Source organism: Nerophis ophidion, linkage group LG08 (assembly GCF_033978795.1).
Source record: "Nerophis ophidion isolate RoL-2023_Sa linkage group LG08, RoL_Noph_v1.0, whole genome shotgun sequence".
Taxonomy (NCBI): domain Eukaryota; kingdom Metazoa; phylum Chordata; class Actinopteri; order Syngnathiformes; family Syngnathidae; genus Nerophis; species Nerophis ophidion.
Window position 1 is genome coordinate 18113015 of NC_084618.1, and position 11350 is coordinate 18124364.

Genomic DNA, 11350 nt, shown 5'->3' on the forward strand with positions numbered 1-11350 from the left:
AAGAGGACTTTTCGGACTCAGCAAACCCAAAAAGAACCAGGCATCATTCCTGACTTTATTCGCTGGAAGACTCTTTGTGCTTAACTGGATTGATTTATTAATTGATTGAATTTTTTTATCAGTAGATTGCACAGTAAAGTACATATTCCGCACAATTGACCACTAAATAGTAACACCCGAATAGGTTTTTCAACTTATTTAAGTCGGGGTCCACGTGAATCAATTCGTGGAAGACTGCAGCCTCTCCTTGCCACACCCGCTGCATTAAAACTATTCTCTATTTCCTTACGCTGGAGAAAATTGACTGGTTGTTCTGTATAATGTCAACAAGTATCTAAAGTGTTTTACTTCCTACTCAAATGGAAGAACTGAGGTAGCATCTCTAACTCGAGAACAGGGGTGTCAAACTCAAACACAGAGTGGGCCAAAATTTAAAACTGAACAAAGCCGCGGGCCGAGGTTGAACTAATTAACCTTTTAATAGGGACCCAAACAAGTTTTTAATTGAATATTGAACAAGCAAGGCTTATATAACTTTATAGTGACATGCAAAATCCAGTTTCAAATAATAATAATAATAATAAAAAAATATCAACGGCATATCAAATCAAATTTAAATAAAAATTGAATGCTTCTTTTGTATTTGCAGCCTTCTGAGGTAAATATTAACATTACATTTTTCCAGAGGCTAATACATTTGAAAATAAAATAACAATGAATAAATCAACCATTCAGGCCTTTTTACTGCTCAGTTAATGTCGGGGCTCAGGTGGGGTTTGTTGGTAGCGGGAAGGGGGTGTATATTGTAGCGGTCCGGAAGAGTTAGTGCTGCAAGGGGTACTCGGTATTTGTTCTGTTGTGTTTATGCTGTGTTACGGTGCGGATGTTCTCCCGAAATGTGTTGGTCATTCTTGTTTGACGTGAGTTCACAGTGTGGCGCATATTTGTAACAGTGTTAAAAGTTGTTTGTATGGCCACCCTCAGTGTGACCTGTATGCTGTTGATCAAGTATGCCTTGCATTTACTTACATGCGTGTAGAAGCCACATATATTACGTGACTGGGCCGGCATGCTGTTTGTGAGGAGGAAAAACAGATTTGACAGGTCGTAGGGGACGCTAAAGGCAGGGCCTTTAAGGCACACCCCCAATATTGTTGTCGAGGGTGGAATTCGGGAGAATGGTTGCACCGGGAGATTTTCAGGAGGGGCACTGAAATTTGAGTCTCCCGGGAAATCGGTGAATGCGGTGTTACAGCGGCACCGCTGTATAACACCGGCGGGCCAGCTCTAATGTTAATTTGATATTGCCTCAAGGGCCAAATGAAATTACACGGCGGGCCAAATTTGGCCCGCGGGCCAGAGTTTGACACCTATGCTCTAGAACATTACAGAGTACAGGAGCCCGAATGGAAAACGCTCTAAAGCCTGCAGACTTTTTTTTGGTCCCTGGGAATCACTAATAAGCCAGAGTTCTTAGAACGCAGATTTCATATGGTACAGTACAATCAGCATGATAGGATGGAGCTGGACCCTTTCGTATTTTATACGTTAAGGAGTAAAACCTTAAAGTCACATCTTAAGTGCACATATATCTAACATTTATTTTTTTCTCAATGAAATGGTCAGCTTCATTTGATACATAAATTTGGTGTCAAAAGAAAGCTTCTGTAATCCGGACACAAACTGACACTGATTGTAGGTCTGTTCTTGGACAGTTGTACCAAAGTGCTTACCATTAAAGCTATTCTTGACTATTTTGTTAAGTCGACATAGCTTTTATACATGAAAGAGCGTTTTCGGTTCAGGTTCCAGTACTCTGGAATGCCCTCCCGGTAACAGTTCGAGATGCTACCTCAGTAAAAGCATTTAAGTCTCACCTTAAAACTCATTTGTACACTCTAGCCTTTAAATAGACATCCTTTTTAGACCAGTTGATCTGCCGCTTCTTTTCTTTTTCTCCTATGTCCCCCCCTCCCTTGTAGAGGGGGTCCGGTCCGATGACCATGGATGAAGTACTGGCTGTCCAGAGTCGAGACCCAGGATGGAACGCTAGTCGGGACCCAGGATGGACCGCTCGCCTGTGTATCGGTTGGGGACATCTCTACACTGCTTGGGATGGTTTCCTGTGGACGGGACTCTCGCTGCTGTCTTGGATCCGCTGTCTTGGATCCGCTTTGAACTGAACTCTCGCGGCTGTGTTGGAGCCACTATGGATTGAACTTTCACAGTATCATGTTAGACCCGCTCGACATCCATTGCTTTCGGTCCCCTAGAAGGGCGGGGTTGCCCACATTTGAGGTCCTCTCCAAGGTTTTGTCATAGTCATCATTGTCACTGGCGTCCCACTGGGTGTGAATTCTCCCTGCCCACTGGGTGTGAGTTTTCCTTGCCCTTATGTGGGTTTTTCCGAGGATGTCGTAGTCGTAATGGTTTGTGCAGTCCTTTGAGACATTTGTGATTTAGGGCTATATAAATAAACATTGACTGATTGAATACGTATTTAAATCATCATCTGCACAGTTCCCCAACCATTTTTCTTCTGAGCGCTACTTTTACAACATTGGTGAATTGACAAAAACTAAGCTCATTGCAGGCGTTATATTGGTACAATAATAATAGTTCAGGTATGTTAGAAGTACATTCTTTGAATACCAGAGTAGGTCTTTTTTTTAATCGTTTCACAAACATGTTTTGCAAATCCCAAACTTGTGTTTTTATGAATCTTCTCTCTCTTTTGGATAACATAGTCCAGATTTGAGAACTTTGAGGAGCTGCTTTGCGTGAAATAAAATGCACAATTAATCCGTCTCAATACGTGAATAATGTAACCATCTGTTGTGATTAATGGCATGTGTTCATGCCTCAAATTTGGCACATGTGTTAGCGTGTGGATTGTTGTTGGCAAGTCTAGTCCAAAACGTCCACCTTTGCTCTCCATGAACCAGAAAGTCCGGGCCGTCATCTTTCTAATTGGTTGGTGGAAGGTGACGTCGAGAAGACAGAACCAGTTTGGTTTGTGGTTAAAACCGGAAAAGGGCATCGCTGTGAAGAAATCATATTCTTAGTCCAAAAAGAATTGAAGACTTCACAGGTATGTAATGACTCTTTTCTTTCTTTCAATTGAACTTTTACATGGTCATTATCATTATTTACACTCTATTGAAGTATTGGAATTGTTTTGTTGAAATTAGTTTCCAGTTATTTACCTTTGTACATTTTTACGGTGCAATTACAAAATGTTTTACGGGCGATTGGTAATAGTTTGTAAGAAAAAAATGTCTTAAACACACACCAAAATCAGCCAAACACAAAACAGTCATTATTGTAATGTTTTATCGTTGATGTAGAAGGCTTGGACTATAAAGTCAGCTATTATTCAAAATGATGTAAATGATCATATCTGCTGTACAGATTTACAATGGAATAGAGAAGTGTTGGATACTTTATTTTGAAATACTCTTTAGTATGGGGAACATATGAACCATTGATTAGTTGCTTATTAACATACAAATAAGTAACATATTGGTTGTTAATTAGTGATTATTAAGTACTTATTAATGCCTTACTATGCATGGCCTTATTACACAACCAGTAAGCCATTAACGAAGAGTCTTCCCTAACCCTAACCCTAACCCCAACCCCAACCCTAACCCTATGTTAATAAGCAACTAATTAATGGTTCATATGTTCCTCATACTAAAGCGTTACCCTTTGTTTGAATTTGACTCTACTGAATGTTTGGGGAGAATTTGTTAAATGAAACCAGTCTGCTTCTAAGTAATATAGAAATGCATTAGAGCTATTTTAGGGAGGAGCGCGGCAAATTACAGAACTGGCAACCAGTGTTAATAAAAAGGTATGAATTTTGAATCGAGAATCAATTCTAAATCCAATCGTTACCCCCAAGATTTGAATCAAATTGTGTGGTGCCCAAAGATTCACATCCCTATAAACATATATATGTATATATATATATATATATATATATGTAGGTGTGGGAAAAATCACAAGACTACTTCATCTCTACAGAACTGTTTCATGAGGGGTTCCCTCAATCATCAGGAGATTGAGGGAACCCCTCATGAAACAGTTCTGTAGAGATGAAGTAGTCTTGTGATTTTTCCCACACCTACATATTGCGCTCTACCACGGTATCGAGCACTATTCTCTGGATAATTCAATCAAGACATATGTATATATATATATATATTTATACATATACAAACGTGACCCCACTACTTCTTATTCCTGTTTAAACGGTGAAGAAAATGATTGTATCGGCTACCATTATTTGCGGCAATGTAAACTTCCTCACCCCTGTAATTGTCCACATGCTTACTTGTCAGAAAACTCCTGGAAATACAAATAACCTAAATTCAATTAAAGAATGGGACCCCCAAGTTAAGATACATGTTGTGGTGGTGGATAAATACTTTTTGGGATTTTCTAAGTTTCTCCCCCGAGCAATTACCAGCTTATTGTGGTCAGGGGGTTGTGTACCTCAGTGACCTTAAGAGCTACTGTCAGGGGTTGAGTTTTCAAGTGGGGCACAGTGTAAAGGTAGAGGCCAGACGAAGTTGATGGAGCAGCGTGTCCACATGATGCCCCCTTCACAATTCTGACTGTCCCTTTGTTTATGCCTGCCGAGAACCGTCCCTGTACAGGAAGGCTTTGAGAGCAAAACCCAAAGGATTTCAATAGGAGCCAATATGTTATAGTTACGTCTTGTTATGTTTCCTTAGTTTGTGTTTATTTCCTGTCAGCACTCTTATTTTAGTTCCCCTTCCTGCATGTCTCTCAGAGCGATTGTTTCCCTTACCTGTCCCTGATTGGTGGCCTGGCACCCCTGCTTGTAGTTGCCAATCCGGCTGCTATTTATGCCTGGCTTGCCCTCCAGTCAGGGCTCGGTGATTGTTTCCGGTTGACTGTTGCCCATTTCCTGTGTTCCCTGCATATGCGCTTACCAGTTGCACTATTTCTTTGTTTGCCATTAAAGTCATGCTTTCCTACGCTACGCCTGCCATCTCTGTATCTTGGGGTTCAAGGCCGACAGCACCTAACAGAATCATCGAGCCAAGTACGAACCCCGCAGAAATTTGGTGGGCTGTCTGGTGTCAACAAGTGGCCGATGAGAAATGTGCCCGCGTGGTCTCCATGATGAAGAAGCTATGTGGCTTGATTGCTGCATGGACTGTTTCTTGAGCTCCCTCCCACTCATCCCTGTCGTTTGTTCCGGGGGGACGGTCAGATTCAGCAGGACCAGAGACCCCCGTTACCACCTCGCTCTCTCGGCTTTTCTTGGGACGTCTGGAATCCATCCCTTGAGGGGGGGGCTAAGGTCAGCTGTGCTACAGGGTAAGCACAGCTCTCACTTCTTCCAGTGAGGCCATCGCAGACGCCAGCTGTGGACACGCCGACAGCCCAGCCACCTGCTGCTCCAGCTCATGACACACTGACAACACAGCCGACAGCCCAGCCGCCTGCTGCACCAGTCCCGTGGCGTCGTCATCTTAGTCTCCGCCGGACCGTCCCATGGGCCCGTTGTCGGTGCTTGTCCTGGAGTCGCCTCTACAACCTTGAGCTTACCTGCTGCACAAGCAGCCATCAGACGGCCAGACGCCTCTTCCTCATCGGCCAAGAGAGTGGCCGTTCCATGGTCGCCAGCCTCCCCAGATGCAGCGGCGTTCAATGTGTCGCCGCCACTTGACTCTCCCTCACTGGCAGCACGGACACGAGGATTGGCGACCCGTCGCCAACTCCACCCTCCCGTGACTTTGGAACATTGTTTTTCGGGGGGGTGGATGTCTAGAATCCGTCCCTAAAGGGGGGGAGTTGCTTTGACGATCTGTTACATTTGCATCTTGTTATGTTTCCTTAGTTTATTTCCTGTCAGCGCTCTTATTTTAGTTCCACTTTCATGCATTTTGTCAAAAACACTCTACTTAGCATTGAATACCATATATTTAATACTGCATTAGTTAAAAAAAAGTAATTTTGTCAACGCTTATAAGATGGCTGGATCGGTTTGCAGCCGAGTGTGAAGCGACTGGAATGAGAATCAACACCTCCAAGTCCGAGTCCATGGTTCTCGCCCGGAAAAGGGTGGAATGCCATCTCCGGGTTGGGGAGGAGACCCTGCCCCAAGTGGAGCAGTTCAAGTACCTAGGAGTCTTGTTCACGAGTGAGGGAAGAGTGGATCGTGAGATCGACAGGCGGACCGGTGCGGCGTCTTCAGTAATGCGGACGTTGTACCGATCCGTTGTGGTGAAGAAGGAGCTGAGCCGGAAGGCAAAGCTCTCAATTTACCGGTCGATCTACGTTCCCATCCTCATCTATGGTCATGAGCTTTGGGTCATGACCGAAAGGATAAGATCACGGGTACAAGCGGCCGAAATGAGTTTCCTCCGCCGTGTGGCGAGGCTCTCCCTTAGAGATAGGGTGAGAAGCTCTGCCATCCGGGAGGAACTCAAAGTAAAGCCGCTGCTCCTCCACATCGAGAGGAGCCAGATGAGGTGGTTCGGACATCTGGTCAGGATGCCACCCGAATGCCTCCCTAGGGAGGTGTTTAGGGCACGTCCAACCGGTAGGAGGCCACGGGGAAGACCCAGGACACGTTGGGAAGACTATGTCTCCCGGCTGGCCTGGGAACGCCTCGGGATCCCCCGGGAAGAGCTAGAAGAAGTGGCTGGGGAGAGGGGAGTCTGGGTTTCCCTGCTTAGGCTGTTGCCCCCGCGACCCGACCTCGGATAAGCGGAAGAAGATGGATGGATTAGAAGATGAATATTACCGATCTGAATATTTAAAATTTGTTTTGAGAAACATAAATCGTCTTACTTTAAGTTCAGCTGTTTTGCTTTAAAGAAGACTATGTAGGTGAGCTCTGATCTACTTTCCGTAGATTTCCATAAATCCGTTTGAGAGGCCTGTGGTGATATATAAATGTGAAAACCAAACTCGCATCACATCTAAAATATTTTCAGAAATGTAAGGGGTGTACTTCTGTGAGGTACTGGATTCTTACAGACATGTTGCTCTGATATGCAACATGTACTGTACATATATCTACTTACTGTATTCTAGGTTCATGCTGAAATTTCACAATCTTGCCAGTTGTGTCCAACTGTAGAACTAATGTAGTCTCTGCATAACAACTTCTTCAAATCAAGACTGAATTCATTTCTCTTGCAGGACTGCTACCATCCCAGAGAGGTCACATCTGCCTCCATGAAGAAGTACCTCTTGCTCTGCATCCTCAGCATTCTAGTGCTGGTTCCTCTTTACGTCTGGCTAAATGGATCCTTGTCCCGAAGATGGTGTCCAGAAGTTTCCTTGTCCGACAACTCAGAGCCACGCAACGTGACCATCTTGCTGTGGCACTGGACCGCTGAACGTGCTCGGGCTATCAGCCAGAACATGTGCTGGGAACGTTTCAACATCCCACACTGTAAAGTTATGATGCAGGATGCCATGTACATGAAGGCAGACGTGGTGGTGTTCCATAACCTTGAGCTGTCAACAGGACGGATGAAACTGCCCCTGGATCTCCCCAGGCCGCCGGGCCAGAGGTGGGCTTGGATGTCCATACAGTCCCCTGATAACAACGGGAGACTGCTGAGAGAATATGGAGGCGTGTTCAACCTCACCGTGAGCTACAGGAGGGACGCAGATGTTAGCATACCATACGGTGGGTTTGTACCACGAGAGTTTGGAGATCCAGTGGACGACATCCCAATGAAGAAAACTGATCTGGTCTGCTGGGTGGTCAGCCACTACAAGGAATCCTTCAGAAGAAGCCAAGTGTACAAAGAACTCAGCGCGGTCATTCCTGTAAAGGTCTATGGACGCTGGTTCAATAAAACTCTTGCGCCTAATGACCTTCTTCCTATGATATCTCATTGCTACTTCTATTTGGCCTTCGAGAACAGCATCGGCAAAGATTATATCACAGAAAAACTGTGGATCAATTCCTACCAAGGTGGGGCGGTGCCGGTCGTCCTGGGACCACCGGTGGAGGAATACGAGGCCGTGGCGCCGCCTCACTCTTTCATCCACGTCGACGAGTTTGCTTCGGTGAAAGAACTTGGCGAGTATCTGCAGGAGCTGGCGGGCGACGCCAAGCGTTATGGCGAGTATATGCAATGGAAGAGAGACTGGAAGGTGCAACCGACCATTAACAAGGAATGGAGATTGTGTCAGATCTGCCTGCGGTACCCCAGCTTTCCTCCGCACAAAGTATACACTGACCTGGCAGCCTGGGATAAAGCTACTTAAAAACCTCTGAAGTCCGACATCATCCAGCCAGGAAACATTTGTCCTTCATGACAAAAATGGTGTGTTTCCCAAAACTGCTGTAACGTGTTTTTTTAAATCTTCTTGTAAGAGAACAGACACCTGACAAAAGACGTATTTTGACACTAAAACTTGTTTAAACACACTATGGAATTGATACAGAGTAAAAATGATGTTCTGTTAGTCAGTAGACAACAACAATAAATAGTGGTAGGTCACATATGACTTAAAGACATCTCATTCGTTCAGATTATGCACAACATCATTGTTATTCATACTTTTTTTAGTGATGTAAGAAATAAACATCCAAATTGGGGATGTCCGATAATATCGGGCTGCCGATATTATCGGCTGATAAAGGCTTTAAAATGTAATATCGGAAATTGTCGTTTGAAAATTTTGGATCGCGAGATCGACAGGCCGATCGGTGCGGCGTCTTCAGTAATGCGGACGCTGTATCGATCCGTTGTGGTGAAGAAGGAGCAGAGCCGGAAGGCAAAGCTCTCAATTTACCGGTCGATATACGTTCCCATCTTCACCTATGGTCATGAGCTTTGGGTTATGACCGAAAGGACAAGATCACGGGTACAAGCGGCCCAAATGAGTTTCCTCCGCCGGGTGGCGGTGCTCTCCCTTAGAGATAGGGTGAGGAGCTCAAAGTAAAACCGTAGAGAGGAGCCAGATGAGGTGGTAGGGGCATCTGGTCAGGATGCCACCCAAACGCATCCCTAGGGAGGTGTTTAGGGCACGTCCAACCGGTAGGAGGCCATGGGGAAGACCCAGGATACGTTGGGAAGACTATGTCTCCCCGTTGGCCTGGGAACGCCACGGGATCCCCCGGGAGGAGCTGGACGAAATTGCATGGGGAGAGGGAAGTCTGGGCTTCCCTGCTTAGGCTGCTGCCCCCGCGACCCGACCTCGGATAAGCGGAAGAAGATGGATGGATGGAGTTTCAAAATTATCGGTATCGGTTTCAAAAAGTAAAATGTATGACTTATTAAAACGTTGCTGTGTACACGGACGTAGGGAGAAGTACAGAGCGCCAATAAACGATAAAGGCACTGCCTTTGCATGCCGGCCCAGTTACATAATTTCTACGACTGTTCGCCAACACAAGTGAATGCCTAGCATACTTGGTCAACAGCCATACAGATCACACTGAGGGTGGCAGTACGAACAAGTTTAACACTCTTACAAATATGCGCCACACTGTGAACCCACACCAAACAAGAATGACAAACACATTTCGGGAGAACATCCACACCGTAACACAACATAAACACAACAGAACAAATACCCAGAACCCCTTGCAACACTAACTCTTCCGGCACACTGCATATGGCCTTCAGTCACATTAGAGATATGAGCATGGAAACTCGAACAACCGTGAAAATAGAAGAAACTGAACTATTTGACAAATCAAACTCTTTTACTGCCTACTGAAACGTGCTGACGGTAAAAAGTGAAATGACCGAGAGACAAGGCAGCCCAAATTTTCAACGATTAGACTTAGACGAAGTCAGACTTAGACAAACTTTAATCATCCACAAGGGAAATTTAAAAACGAGTAAAAAGAATATCTATTGTTACTCTCACACAGACATTTATTTCAGCCACGACTTCTTCTCGTTATGATGCCAAAACAATGCCAAAATAATGCCGTCAGAACTAATACATAAGAAAAACTGAATTTACAACTAACCTGACATCAAATAAAAGAAAACACATTGATTTCACATACATTATCAGAAAGAATCAGCCGGATGGCTTCCCGGCCTGCACCTGGCGGTGGAGGTATGTGGAGGGGGGAGTGGCCTGCAGCGGAACGCGGTGTGCCAGGACCGGCCTCGAAGACAGAGACAGGTGCGTAGATGGCCCAGGTGGGCCCTGTTATCTAATCACCTGTCGCCTTTATTAGCAGCAGACGGAATGAGACACGTGGTTGGAGTTGAAGTGGGAGCCAGAGAGAGAAAGACGTTTTGCTGGAAAGCAGAAGCTATTGATATTTATGAAAATAAAACAGTGTTATACCCTGAAATCCGGGCTCTTGATGCAGTGTGTGGTGGTCCGAAGACCTTCTTCTATCCTTCCTGGGTGGTCCCACACACACACACACACACACACACACACGCACACACACACGCACACACACACACACACTCACACACACACAATTGTAGTCCAACAACCATTAAAAATATCTACTAAATCCTAAGTTACTCACCAGTTGTTGTTTATTATTTTTTCGCAACGGGCAGCCTTTTGGCTCTTTGAACGGCTGCCACCTGTCTTCCGAATTTGACGATACAGCAGATGCCCTTTGATCCCGGTTCCAAATAGGTAGCTGTCTTCCACGGACAGTACTGAGAGGCACAGGACTTAGTTCCGTCAGGGCAGCCAGGCTCCCCAAAAACCTCTTTTACTCGTCGAGGAGATTCTGTCAATTGAGTTGAGCGCCCAGCTTATCAATTCCATGTCTGGTGTTTAGATTTCAGAGGACATCGCGAAGAAAGAGGCTCTTAAAAAGTGCAGACAGTCAATCAATCAAAGTTTATTTCTATAGCCCTAAATCACAAACGTCTCAAAGGGCTGTATGTTATGTTTGCAGGAGGGGTAAACGGCACAGACACAGGGGGGCGTAGAAAATCTATGTTTTATTGTATATATACATATATATATATATATATATATTATAATAATAATCAATAATACTTAAGCTATAGATTGGTGTGTGAAAAAACCCAACGTGTGTATGGTGTGAGACTATGTGTATGAATAATTAGCTGTTGTGTGTTACCGTGTAGCGTTGTGCAAGAGGGACAAGGCAGAGCTCGGAGGTCCGTTATATGTGCGAGTGGTCCGGGGGGCTAGAGAGAGAGGCGTCAAGGTCCGTGTCTAAGCGGGAGTTCGACAATCCAAAAAGGGGCAGCCAGAGAACCAGAGGAGAACAACAGGGATCTTGTCCTTTCGCTCATAACCCAAAGCTCATGGCCATAGGTAAGTGAGGATGGGAATGTAGATCGACCGGTAAATTGAGAGCTTTGCCTTCCGGCTCAGCTCC

The 11350-nt window shown here is 45.0% G+C and overlaps 1 protein-coding gene across 2 annotated transcripts; it reads left to right on the forward strand.

The window, feature by feature from the left end:
* Positions 1-2065: 2065 nt before the first annotated feature.
* On the forward strand, positions 2066-10327 carry LOC133557454 (alpha-(1,3)-fucosyltransferase 7-like). 2 transcript variants are annotated; one of them, XR_009807773.1, is made up of 3 exons: positions 2066-3091; positions 7189-8330; positions 10039-10327. XR_009807773.1 is itself a non-coding variant. In XM_061907919.1 (2 exons), exon 2 carries the CDS (start codon positions 7225-7227, stop codon positions 8269-8271), a length of 1047 nt encoding a protein of 348 aa, XP_061763903.1. In that variant the 5' UTR covers positions 2066-3091; positions 7189-7224; the 3' UTR covers positions 8272-8514. The 2 variants fall into 2 exon arrangements, 1 of the variants encoding a protein (XP_061763903.1); XM_061907919.1 differs by lacking the exon at positions 10039-10327 and having other exon boundaries at positions 7189-8514.
* The last annotated feature ends 1023 nt before the right edge of the window (positions 10328-11350 follow it).

Coding starts and splice junctions, on each gene's coding strand:
- LOC133557454 (XM_061907919.1), top strand. CDS start 7,225: ATGAAGAAGTACCTCTTGCTCTGCATCCTCAGCATTCTAGTGCTGGTT.